The following is a 13,255-nucleotide window of genomic DNA, read 5'->3' on the forward strand; positions in this document are numbered from 1 at the left end:
GCACCGTGAGCAAGATGAGCAACGAGGTGCATCTTATGAGTGTATGCCTTGCAAGTTCATTTTTAACAGAAGTTGACCTTTGCAATAGTGCCAATGACTGAGCCCTCACCACTCATTCTTCCAGCCTACCATAGTGCTATGTTTGCTCTTTGGCTTATCTTGTGGAAAATGGGATTTAAGACATTCGTGCAATGCAATGACATTTCGAATGTAGGGCTACTTTTGTCATGTTGTAAATCGATCCTCAAATACACATGGGGACGCTCACTAAGTAGTCAAACATATCCTTGAATGTTTTCTTTTTGTCTTTATTTTTAAAGGAAAGTGGAGTGTAGACAGGAAAGTAGGGATGAAAGAATGGAATTGGATCATGGCCCAGGGTACACTCAAACCTGGGTCCATATGAGTCAACAGTTCTTATATGTCCTGAACATGTGCACTATAAACTGCACCGCAGCTCCGAGCCTCCTTGAAGATGTTAACGGTGACTTCAGACTTTAACCATCATGCTAATATTCATTCCACCTAGTTACAGAAACTCTGTTTGTAAGTGTAATAACTGATAGAGGGACTTTACACATGGTTTGATGTCCTGGACTGGGGAATTAATCAGTATTGCTGTCCAATGAGATGTCCAATGACTCAGCTATTTTAATTGCTCAGTAAGTCAACAAAGTATAAGCTATGGTCACTTGGGAAAGGTTACATGTGTAGGTTTGGGAAAATAATCTTATAAGTAAAATAGTAAATTCACAAAGATACACTGCCACAGGGATTCAGGGTCAAATAATAAAATGATGATAATGAGACTGTTGATCTTGATGATCATTTCGTAGTTTAAGATGCTGTATTTAACATTTTGTTTATACCTGATAAGACATAGCAGATAAATGATATGTCTAAGAGGACAGAGGTGACATATTTTCCTTTACCAAACTTTGTCATAATAGTCACATATTATGTAGAGCTGATGTGTGTAATTGTTTTCATGTTAAAATTATTTCTCGTATCCCAACTTAAAGAAATTATTCACACAAAAATTATGATTCATCATTTACTCATCTAAAACTCAAATTACTTTCTTCTGCAGAACACAAATGAGGATTTCTTAAAGGATGCATGATGTGTTTTTGTCCATACAATGTAAGTCAATGGGGTGCAAAGCTTTCAAACTCCGAAAAGAACATAGAGGCAGCATAAAAGTAATCCATTTGACTCGAGTAGTTTATTTAATGTCTTCTGAAGCGAAATGATAATGATGAATGAATAATTATTATTATTATTATTATTATTATTTTAAAATGACATTGCAAAACAGAACACACACTATAAACAAGAAAGGCAAGGAGGGAAAAATGAAAATCAACGTGAAAGAATTCAACTCAACATGAATACAGAAAGTAGTATACTACTAGTCTGTATATCCAGAAGGTGTGGTGTTCGAGTCAGAAGGCAAAGGCGTATTCATGTAGTTTCCAAAAGTCACATATTGTGAATAGTTGGGAGGACGAAAATTAAGTTTCATTATTATAATCCTTATTCACCTTATTTAGCCCCACCTCTTTTCAACACTCCGCACTTCCGTGTTTTGTCTCTTAACCTCCGGTTTGTAATGAATCTGCTGAGAAGAGTCGATCAAAATGGATTAGGTGTGGGAGCACAGAAAGTATTTTTCACCAAGAGTCGATGGTGTGAGTCTACACCATACACCCTTTTCTATGTGAAAATGCTAGTGAGGTGTTTTTTTTCTGTCACTGTAAATGTTAGTTTTTCCGACACACAGAGGTAAATTGGACCTGGCAGATCACATTCGGAAAGCTATGACAGACACACTGCACTTTTTCATGATACAAGCGTTTTATTATTATACATGTATTTCTACTCATTTTTTTAGGTTTCAACTTGTTTATAATTTATGTGAAAAATGTGTAGTTGACATGAAATTTCAAACAGGACAGCTCGTATTATTTCACATGCAAGTTCATGACATTAAAGAAAATGTTATTTTTTTAAATTAAGGCTTAAATGTGATTTAAAATTGTTGTAAACGAAATATAAAATAAAATGTACACATTCACATGTAGCTATATTTGTGTGTGTGTGGGTGGGTTTGGGTGGTGTGAGGACATTTTTTTAGGTTACAAATGGTAATTACAAGGGTATTATGCTATAAATGTGGTTTATAAGGACATTTCTAGTGTCCCCATAATTCAAATACTAAACAATGTTTTTTTGAAAATGTAAAAATGCAGATTTTTTTTTTTGTGAGGGTTAGGTTTAGGGTTATGGTTAGGGGATAGAATCTACAGTTCGTATAATAATCATTATGTCTATGGAGAGTCCTCATAAGGATAGCCGCACCAACGTGTGTGTGTGTGTGTCTGTGTGTCTGTGTCTGTGTCTGTCTAGCTGTCTCCCCATCCCAGTTTGCTCACCTTAACTATAATGCGATGGGTGAATGACATGAGAAGATGGTCAGAGGTGTCGTACAGAGATATTTTTAATGACTTTGTGTTGTGTCTTGGAGTTTCATGAGCACAGAAGCATATCAGTCCACAGTGTGAAGGTAAGATCTTGTGGATTTATGAAAGAAGTACTCTTGTTTTAAAACCAACCCACTCAGCTTCTAGTTGTTATGACATCCCCTGAACACTTTAAAATACTCATGATAATCTTTGGCAACTCTAATAACCTGTAAATCCACTTTGCTAGCTAATTACACTTTGACATCAACACCATAGATAGTATCTACATAGAAAACGCTAGACCGGAAGTTCAAAGACAACATTTTCAAGATGGCTGTGCGCTAGTTTCTCTGGCGCATAAGGTGAATAACGCAACAAATAGTTATCAAAACAAAACTGTTCTCATTTAAGCCAAATCTAATTCTTACCATGTGTAGTCTGGAGACAAGTACTGGCCAAAACACATTTCCTGGGATTTGTAAAGAAGACGAAAAAAATAATGTGTTTGGAACTCGTTCTAAATGAGTAAATACATTCACCAACTATAGTCCCAATGTGTTCCCATAAATGGCATGATTACAGGCTGCATTGTTCCCAAGTGGGTGATGCAGATTCGTTGCCATACTGAGCTGACGCCATTCATCTCGGGTGAGCACACAGCTTGTATGGCAGAGGTGCTTGTGTGAAGCCCATTTTGCTCTCCAAACTGGGCTCCTTACCAGGGGAAGGGCTGAAGTTGAAGGTCTGCAGGAAAATGGTGAGGAAGATGAACAGCTCCATGTGAGCTAGGTACTCGCCTGGACAGTGCCTCTTGCCTGTAAAAGGGATCACAAATGAAGGAGCTTTCTGAACATTACAAGCAAATAACTATGCAAAGATACTCTTAATTAGCCTGCAAACTGTGTTGTTGTTCGCTAATGCATAGTGATCTAGGTTACTTGACTGAAGTACACTTTTGACAGTTTGACATGTTGTAATAGACAGATAGGGGTTATTAATTACTGTTTTTTTTTTTTTTTTTTAAAGGAATATCTGTACCTGCTGAGAAGGCAAAGAAGGCATTTTTCCTGCAGAAGTGGCCCTCAGAGTCTAGAAAGTGTCCAGGATTGAAGGTGTCTGGTGTTTCCCATTCATGTTTATCATACAGCACTGATGTCAGATTAGTGATTATCACTGTCCCCTTAATTCAAGAAATATTATTTGGGGTTGTATGTAAGAAAGATCACATAAAAACTGCTATGTGTGTTCCATGATCCTTATTTTCTGCAATATTTCATTCTTAGACTATTTTAAAATGTTCTTTGTATGTATTTTTTTTAAACAAATCTGCAGTAAAGAGACTCTAAAACTGAATTATCAAGTGGTGTGAAACACAAACATAATATACTGTCTTCTTTTACCTTTGGTATGAAGTAGCCACTTAGGGTTGTGTCCTTTCTTGCCATTCTAGACATATTGATCGGCACAAGGTTTGCTTTTCTGAGAACCTCATGAATGAAAGCATTAGTGTAATGCATGTTTGCCTTATCTGCCATAGTAGGTAAACGGGACCCAATCACCTGGTCTATCTCTGCCTGGACCTTCTCTAATAGAGGAAACAATGTTGTTATTTGTGAGGAACATTGATGTGCAGTTCTAAAATAATTCCTACTTCATGTGTTCACTATGGTAAAATAAAAAAATAAAGGTTACACCGGTTTACTAGTAAGGCTTTTTATATCTATTTTTATGCACATTAATATTAAGTACATTAATTGTTGTACCTTGAATGTCAGAGTACTTGATGAGGAAGAGTAGAGCCCATCGGAGGGTGTTGGTTGTTGTTTCAGTTCCCCCTTCAAACAAGTCCACCATACACCATACCAGACTGTCAATGCTAAATCCTGCCTCCTTGTCATTCTTCCTCTGAAGCCCAGAATGAAACACATGGACAAGAATGTTTAGTAATAATTTTTAGATCATTCTCAATCATGCAATTGGAATAATGCAAAAACAAGTAAGCTGTCTTATTTCTGCAGAACTTAATGTGACCTTGTTTTTATACCTTCTCTGTTTCTGTAAGGTATGCATCAATATAATCTTTAGGATTATCACTGTCCCAGTCTGGTATGTGTTGCTCAACCTTTTCTCTCAGGAAGTTTGCCAACTCTTGATAGTTTGAGATTATTGTCTGATGAGGTCCTGGTAACCACCTCATTATACCTGGGAAGGCGTCATACAGCTAAAGAAGGATGAAAGCTTTGTTAAAATATGAGTATTATGCATGCTGGGTTCCTCGGATGCCACACTGGTAAATCCCTCTGAAGAACTTTTAAGTTGGTTAAAGAACCAACAGTTCTTTCAGGAACCTATCATAAGGGAAGGGTTTTGAGGTACTTGAAATAAAGTATATTAAAGTTTATTGAGCACATAAATAGGATATTGAAGACTCACTTCTTCAAATTCAGGGTTCATCCAGTGTGGCATCTGAGGAACCACAAATGGTGCCTCAAGTATTTTTTAATTTTTACAGTGTTGAAGTGTTGTATAGCTGTATTTGCATCAGGTCAAGTATGAAGGTTCTACCTGGTACCACACAGATCCTGTAAGAAACACAGACTCTGCGCTCATTTGTAGACGCTTTTGGAAATCAACATCATCATACTCATATCGATGGCCATACACCAGGTTACCAATAACATTGGCCACTGCATTGTTGATTTTGATGAGAGGGTCAAATGGGTGGCCTGTGTTGCACGGTAGAGACAGACCAAATTACGATAATGATGTGTTAGTGTGGTCTGTGTGTATGAAAGACTCACAGTCTGAAACCGACCATTTCACCTCTCTTAAAACATAATTTAAACTCAAACAATCCTGAAAACTTTACAATTGTTCTCACTGTGTGTTTGGGGTCATTGTTATTCTGCATAAAGAAGTCTCATCTAAGTATTCGGGCACTTACCCTGCTCTTCTTTAAAGGCTCTACTTAGGGAGTAGCACTCTCGTTGAATATGTTCTTCTAGAGTCTTCCTCCCCTCTCCGAAATTTTTCAGATGACTCATGGAAAACTGCTGTTGCTTTCTCCATGAGTACCCATTGTTAAAGGACATACCTTTCCCAGTCCAAGACAAAGGGGTGACATTTTTTTAGACCAGCTTTCTGCAAATCCCACATGCTTGTCTTTGTAACAGCAACAGTTAAAAAAAGGGTGAAAACTCTCTTAACCCTAGAACGCTTATGCAACCTTACCTCGCTTATATGCATATGTGGCTCGAAAAATACCCAGGTGAAATCTCGATGCTTATTCTTTATAAAACTACTTTTTTAAATCAAGTAAAATTAACTGGAATGATAATTTTATTTTTAATTTACATTTTTAATTGGTTGATATTTACTTTATTGATATACTGAATTGAGTTTCACACACATTGAAAATAAAGCTGGACTTTTGGGTGACAGTGTAAAAAAGACTGTTAGCAGATATATTGGGCAATTTTCATGTTTGGTGGTAAAATATGAAAAGTCTAAATAACACTACCCACACAAACACATATATATGTACAATGGACTAGGATACTTTTGTATGTTTTTTTTGTTTGTTTGTTTTTTTACATACAAATTAGTTATAAACTTGAAAAAAGATTCTGTATTGCTGTATGACTCTATATTTTTATGTAGCCATATTTGTTGCTCAGAGTGGAGAGGTGTACTGAAAAAAAAAATAATAAAGTTGCAGGTTCAAACACACTAAGAAGTGGTTCTAGAGCTATATCGATAGTGCCTTTGCTGTGAACTAGGCATCTAATCTCAGGTTGCTCCATGGGGACTGTCCCTGTAATGGGTATAATGTCATTCAGTTTGGATAAAAGCATGAATGCTGAATGACAACATGCTATACTTGCATACAACATAAATATGAATGAACGTGGTATTGAATATATATTTAATTACATAACAAATGGACACTGAAAACAGTCAATGTATTACAAGAGTAATACAAATGTATTATTAATACATTGACAATATGGGTAACACTGTCGCCTCATGGCAAGAAGGTCCTGGGTTCGAGTCCTGGCTTAACTGGACCTTTCTGTGTGGAGTTTGCATTGTGTTCGTGTGGGTTTCTTCCAGTTTTCCCCACAGTCCAAAAAATTAATTGGAGACCCTAAATTGCCTGTAGGTGTGAGTGAGAGTGTGAATGTGTATGTCTGTGTGTAGCCACCTGTCCAGGGTGTTTCTCTGCCTTTGGCCTGAGACAGCTGGGATAGGCTCTAGCACTATCCGCGACCCTGCATAGGACAAGCGGCTATAGAAGATGGATGGCTGGACCATAAACATATATGGATCATAGAGGAAATACAGAGAGTGGCAGATCAAATCACTTCATGTAAAAAATGTAGTCAAAAAGTAGACAGGCGTGCACATATGCATTCTAGAGTTAAAATGATTATCAGCTGTGTTTTAAACTCTAATGTTATAAAAAAAAAAGTAGACCATATGGCCAGTGTACCTGAAAAGTATTCAAAATTTGATTTTGACTTTTTGTTACTTTTTCAACCATAGTTTAGTAGGATGTTCTTTAGGTAAAACATAAAGGCCCTTTCTCAGTTTTGGGTCAGTGTCAAAAAGAATGGCTTGCCTTTGGTGTTATTTCCATTTGTAGATTATTTCCACGTATAGACAGGTTTTTCTATTTACAAAATAGTTTGCATTTGCCCCAGCTGAGCAAGGAGATATATTTCTCAACACGTGGCCTGTTTTGCTTATCTGCAATAAAACTCTAAACCATTATTGCAATAATCACCTGCAATTTGCAATTCTTATACCTTCTATTGTGCAATAGAATGTCAACATGATGATGAGGGATAAATATGTTTGATTCAATATAAGCTGTATTTATAATCTGACATCTTTATTTATTTGCTTTGTTAAAACCATTGATCCACTTAGTATTGTTACTAGGTATAGCATTCTAAATCTCATTTATAGTAGCTGATGCATACACCTACCTCTGCCTTTATAAAGTGCATCAAATAGAGGTGAAATGGGGCGGTCAATGAAGGTTTCCCCCTGAGTGATCAAAACTTCCTTCACCATTTTAAATCCAGAAACGTACACTATTTTATCACCTCCTTTTCTCAGACTGAAGATGTTTCCATACTTCTCAATGAACTGAAGAAATAAATAAGAAGCTATATTTAAATCACTGCACAGCAAATTAAATGTGAAAATGTAAATATCTCATAATACTGTTATGATAAACATCATAACTGTTTTAAAAAGATTAGAAAATCATGTAACTTGATATTTTGTGTTCATATTACACATTAGCACCTATAGACATTGCAAGAAATGTCTTAATGTCTCAATGTCTTAATATTATTAAAGAGTGCCTCACCTGATCCATAGTTTTATAGTTAACATCAGTGAAGACATTTCCTAGGATGGGTAGTGGCTGGGGTCCTGGTGGAAAATTTGCTGGATTTTTATTTCTGATAATATCTATAAGTAGCAGGAGTAAACAAAAACAAAACAAGCATCCTTTTAAATCCAGCCACTCATATAAGGAATATAAAATCATTGCTAAATCTTTAGGCAGCAGGCTCTACTTCTCAAGTAAACTTTAAGTCCTACTAACTGACTTAGTTCAACCAGATCTTTGTTATGAATGGGGGTGTGGAAGAAAGTGCACATGCAAGTTTTTTTCTTTCTTTCTTTTTTTTTTTTTTTTTTTTTTTGCTTTATCTCAGAAGAGAATGTTGACCTGGGTCTCAGCAGCAAGGGGGCATTTGAGCAGTTTGGGGGCTGTTATGTAATTATGTTATATAATGATGATCACTATAGTTTCCAACAAAAACAGACCCCCCAAATCAACCTTTGTGTGAACTCTTTGTGTGAATTTTAATAAAAAATGACTTAATTATAAGGTTGTCAAATACAAAAGACAGAAGAGATAAGCCACATGCACACATGGCACATGAGAATATCTGCGCAGTCTTGAAAACATAGTGTTTTGATTTGACAGAGCACTTTTTCCTAATGATTAAGTAGTTTAGAGGGTTGGGCTGATGTAATATGACACCATCGTTTTGCTCTCTTTCTGATATTCTCTTAAAGAAATAAGCCTAGCCAGTAACATCTTGCAACAGATTATCCTTTTTTTTTATTTAAGAGCCTTCTACATGTAACTGACCAACATTTATTTATAGTGTGTGCAGTTATTGCAATGTTCAATTAAATTAATCAGTAAGTTACTTGACAAAGCTAAACCCTTTAAAAGGGTAAATGTAGCTCTTTTGTACCCTGGTCTGAGAGTGATGTATTCTAAAAAAAAATGTAAAAAAAGAACACAGACTGAATCTAAAAAATTGAGGTTGTCCCTGCTCATGTGGATTCTGTGAACCAAGTGTTTTATGGTTGAAAGTACGAGGTTTCCCATGGGTCAGGGGCCCCAATTTGTTACATAATAGCTGTTGCTCTGGATTGAGTCACACTGTGAAAACACTCGACAGTGAAACATTCCTTTACTTGGCTATAGATACCATATCCTGACTGTTTTTCTTCTTCTTCTTTGGTATAAACTTACTGTTTAGTTCTCTTTTGGCTTTTGTTTATTTCTATTTATTAACTAATATTAGGTATTGTGATTTTTATGTTTTGTTTTCATTTACAATTGCCCGGTATTTGTCTTTAAATGGTTTTGTTGTCTATCCTATCTGTTTTGTATGTTTTGAATGAAACAGAGTGATGTTATTTGCTTACACAAAAAAAAAAAAAAAAATGAATATTGAAAGGAAACCAGTAAATTTATGAATCAATAATAGGTTTATTTTTGAAAGTTGCAATTGCTGTACAGGCACACACCTTAACCCTTGTGCGTCAATAAAAAAAAAATTACTTAGAGGACAAAAATGTCCGTGTCAAAAAACTGCCATAATAATATTATACATTAATATTATTTTCCACTTTCAATGAGTTAATTTTTTTAACCAACATCAGTCCTGATCATATCTACCAAATATTCATTCATTTTCAGGATTTTAACACTTTAAATGCCAGTTTGTTTATATAATGCCACTGCTGTTTTTTATGAAAAAAAAAAAAAAAAAAAGAATAATTTTCCATATACTAAATGCTAAGGGGAATTTTTTTTTTTTTTTTTTTTTTTGCATTATCACAGTCTGAGATATGTCAATGATTAGCAACAACATTGATTTTGATGCATTATTATTTTTTGTGCAGTGTCAGATTAAAAAATAAAACTCAATAATAGACTTATTTTTGAAAGTCGCAGTTGCTGTACAGGCACACACCTTAACCCTTGTGCAACAATAAAAAAAAAGCTACTTAGAGGACAAAAATGCCTGCATCAAAAAATGGCATAAACATATTATATATTAATATTATTTTCCACTTTCACTGACTTAAATTTTTTAACCAACATCAGTCCTGATCATAACTACCAAATATTCATTCATTTTCAGGATTTTAACCCTTTAAATGCCAGTTTGTTTACATAATGTCACTGTTGTTTTTTACACACACACACACACACATTTCTCAATTCACACATACAAAACACACTCTGACATCCATACCAACACACCCACACAAATTTAGTTGCATCATTAATTCAATTGGCCTGCAGTGCTCTATAATACAGCAAACAGAAAATAGGAAAAAAATATTGTTTTTGCTCCATAGCTAAACATGAAGAAAATGGCATTTTGAAAAGTTTACATTTTGAAGCCAGGGCTCCTGAATGAAAGCATAATATCACAGAATTCATGATTTTAGATTTAATGGCACTGGGATCAAATATTGCAGTTTTAATGGGTTTCAATGGGGACATTTTTGTCCTTAAGGTCCTGAGTGAAACTATTTTGTGTACACAGTGTATTATAGATGTATTTTAGGAACTGAGGTTGAAATATCAAAATTCCCCCCAAAATACACACCTATGGCAAAATTTATACTATTGGAATTAACATAGCCAAAATGATCGAAAAAACAAAAATGAAAAAGACAAAAATGTCCAGAAGGTCACACAAGGGTTAAAATCTAGGCTGTAAAAAAGTTATTATAATAGAGACCAATGAATACAAAATAATTCATGAAATAGCAAAAATATAGGCCTATAAGGTAACAAAAAAAGTCAAAGCATTGTTTTGGCCAACAAATATTGTTATTAATACATATAAAACATATAAAAAACCTGAGTTGAATTGACTTCCCTGACCTGACATTTATGAAAATACCCCTTCCTAAGAACACTGTTCATACTTTCAATTAAAATCAACCTGCATAACATATACTCTTGCCTGAATGTTTGCCAGTGTGGTTTCATTTTGTTCACTTGTTCACCCTACAGCTATATAATATTGGAATTTTTTTTTTGGAGGATAGAATTCACAAAAATATTTTCATTTATGACAGTTGAAAACTATAATACTAAATTACTGCCAGAGAAAAGCATTTGTGAAGCTCAACTTTTGAGTCAAAAAACAAAAAACATGCTTTGTTTCAGATTTTACTAACTTTCTTTAAAAAAAAAATATTTGTTTTGTTTCTTGCCATGCATGCTATAATTGCAATGTTATAATGAGTATGCTTTGTTCATTTTCTGAAAGTCATAATGCAATATAAAAAATAGTGTAATATCTGATCCATGTATTCCTTTTCAGCAATGCCTTCTTGCAGTCACACTCTGAAAATGTAAATAAGAATATTACGCATATAAACTTTTTATGTGTAAAACATAAAGCATCAAAGGAAAACTCTCTAGAGCTTTTCACACACCATGGTCCTTATATTGTTTTATATTATTAATGAACAGGCTTTGTTGTTAATGTATACTCAAAAAACACGCTTCACCTTATAACACAAACTCTAGCGTTGGGACAAACAAATGCGGAAAGGAGCAGGAGCATATGTAAACCATATCTCGCCATCCAAACTGGGTTCCTCTCCTGGACACTTAGAGAAAGTGAATCGCTGCAGCAGGGAGGTGAAGAACAGGAAGAGCTCCATGCGAGCCAGCTGCTCTCCCAAACATGCTCTCTTACCTATAAGCAGATATAACAGAAAAAAAGTTAATCATTAGAATGTGGCATGGACAAGCAACAATATGACTACTCAAAAAAAAAAAAAAAAAAATGATGATGAGGAATTACACACATAATAATGTAGCAAAGGGCTTTTGACTTTAATTTGGTTAAGTAGTCAAATGTGCATTTTGAATTTGATTACATAAATTAACTAAGGTGTGAGTGAGACATTAAGTTAGTCTTGTGAAATTTAAACTTCATTAGTGTGCGCTATTGCTTGTTTATATTAAATACCTGAAATTAATAAATTCTTCCTTAATGAGTTTATCTGATGATGTCATGGTTAAATAAAGCATTTCACATATTGAGAAATTATATCAGGTTGTATGGTTTCAAATCATTACCTGCTGAAAATGGTAGGAAGGCATCTCTTTTCCGAAACTGGCTTTTTTCATCCAGGAAGTGTTCTGGGTTAAAGGTGTCTGGTGTTTCCCATTCATCTGGATCATGCAGAACTGAAGACAGGTTTGTTGTAACAGAGGTCCCCTAATGAAGAGGGAAGGAAAAAATAATGCATTTGTTTAAGATTCTATTTAGAACCAAAAGCTGAACGTCTTTTGAATTTTGAACTAACAGATCACTGTACTGTATTATATCCATCAATAAAGACTATACAAGACGACTCTGGAATAGAATAGAATAGAATAGAATAGAATAGAATAGAATAGAATACCTTAGGAATAAAGTATCCCCCTATTGTGGTGTCTTTAGTAGCTTGTTTAGGGAATCCCAGTGGCACTGCATTGCCAAATCTTTGTATCTCATGGATAACAGCATGAGTGTACGGCATGTTAATTTTGTCAGCCAAGCAAGGTTGACGTGACTGTCCAATAACCCTGTTTATCTCTGCCTGAACCTTTTCTAAATAAATGGAAAACACAACACATATCAACACATATCAGTAATTTGTCATACTCAATTTAAACAATGAATTGGTTTTAAAGTGGGGAAGTTGGGACATTCTTTAATATTTCTTAAATCAATAAAGAATAATTGCAAACTAGATAATGATAACCTATTGCCTTCACACTCACCCTGTATTTCAGGAAACTTTATCATATAAAGCAGACCCCAGCGCAATGTTGTTGTAGCAGTCTCTGTCCCAGCCTCAACCAGGTCTAGGCAAGCCACGACTAAACTTTCTATATTAAAACCAGCTTCAGGGTCACTCTCTTTCTGTGAAAAATGGGAATCAATACCATATAGAATTACAGTTAATCAAGTCTGCCACAGAAAAATGCCACGAAGATCTAAAAACAATGTACAATTCTCTCTTTTAACAATGATGACTGTTAGTATGTCCTTCAGAAATGACAAGGCAGTCAATTATTTCAAAAGTGTAATGAAAGAAACTTTAAGAACCTTTTCCATCTCTGAGAGGTAGCTGTCTATGTAGTCACGAGGGTTTGAGGGATCCCAGTCTTCTCTGTGTTTTCTGATCTCTCCTCTCAGGAAGTCTGTAATCTTATTGTAGTTGACAAAAAGTGTTTGGTGGGGGCCAGGTATGTATTCAAAGAGGCTGGGCCACACATTGTACAGCTGTATAAATGAACACAGTTGGTGGTGATGCAAAGTGCAAAGGAATATAAAGAAATACAGTAATGTCTACAGTTTCTCTCTAGAAAAAATTGATGCAATAATATGTCAATACACGTAAGGAAAAAAAATGTCTCAAATGCTTTTTGAGGATGCCATCATGAG

At 35.0% G+C, this 13,255-nt stretch overlaps 2 protein-coding genes across 3 annotated transcripts in view; both read right to left on the reverse strand.

Annotated features, from left to right (window-relative positions):
• Positions 1–1,206: 1,206 nt before the first annotated feature.
• On the reverse strand, positions 1,207–8,113 carry LOC127456744 (cytochrome P450 2J2). Its single transcript, XM_051725299.1, has 9 exons — positions 7,846–8,113; positions 7,457–7,619; positions 5,410–5,559; positions 5,031–5,191; positions 4,510–4,686; positions 4,229–4,370; positions 3,866–4,050; positions 3,504–3,645; positions 1,207–3,280 (listed from the first exon to the last, which is right to left on the reverse strand). Exons 1-9 carry the CDS (start codon positions 8,026–8,028, stop codon positions 3,105–3,107), a joined length of 1,479 nt encoding a protein of 492 aa, XP_051581259.1. The 5' UTR covers positions 8,029–8,113; the 3' UTR covers positions 1,207–3,104.
• A 2,148-nt stretch (positions 8,114–10,261) lies between these two features.
• The window catches only part of LOC127456743 (cytochrome P450 2J2-like), a 28,366-nt gene continuing 25,372 nt past the window's right edge, over positions 10,262–13,255 (reverse strand). Inside the window, exons 5-10 of one of the 2 annotated variants that reach the window (XM_051725293.1) lie at positions 12,917–13,093; positions 12,589–12,730; positions 12,228–12,415; positions 11,899–12,040; positions 11,322–11,512; positions 10,262–11,154 (exon numbers count right to left, since the gene is read on the reverse strand). In XM_051725293.1, the coding sequence (XP_051581253.1) occupies positions 11,337–11,512; positions 11,899–12,040; positions 12,228–12,415; positions 12,589–12,730; positions 12,917–13,093 (825 nt within the window). In that variant the 3' untranslated portion in view covers positions 10,262–11,154; positions 11,322–11,336. Of the gene's footprint in view, positions 11,513–11,898; positions 12,041–12,227; positions 12,416–12,588; positions 12,731–12,916; positions 13,094–13,255 lie in introns of both variants that reach the window. The other variant, XM_051725295.1, reaches the window with a different exon arrangement.

The sequence above is a fragment of the Myxocyprinus asiaticus genome, chromosome 19 (genome assembly GCF_019703515.2).
Source record: "Myxocyprinus asiaticus isolate MX2 ecotype Aquarium Trade chromosome 19, UBuf_Myxa_2, whole genome shotgun sequence".
Taxonomy (NCBI): domain Eukaryota; kingdom Metazoa; phylum Chordata; class Actinopteri; order Cypriniformes; family Catostomidae; genus Myxocyprinus; species Myxocyprinus asiaticus.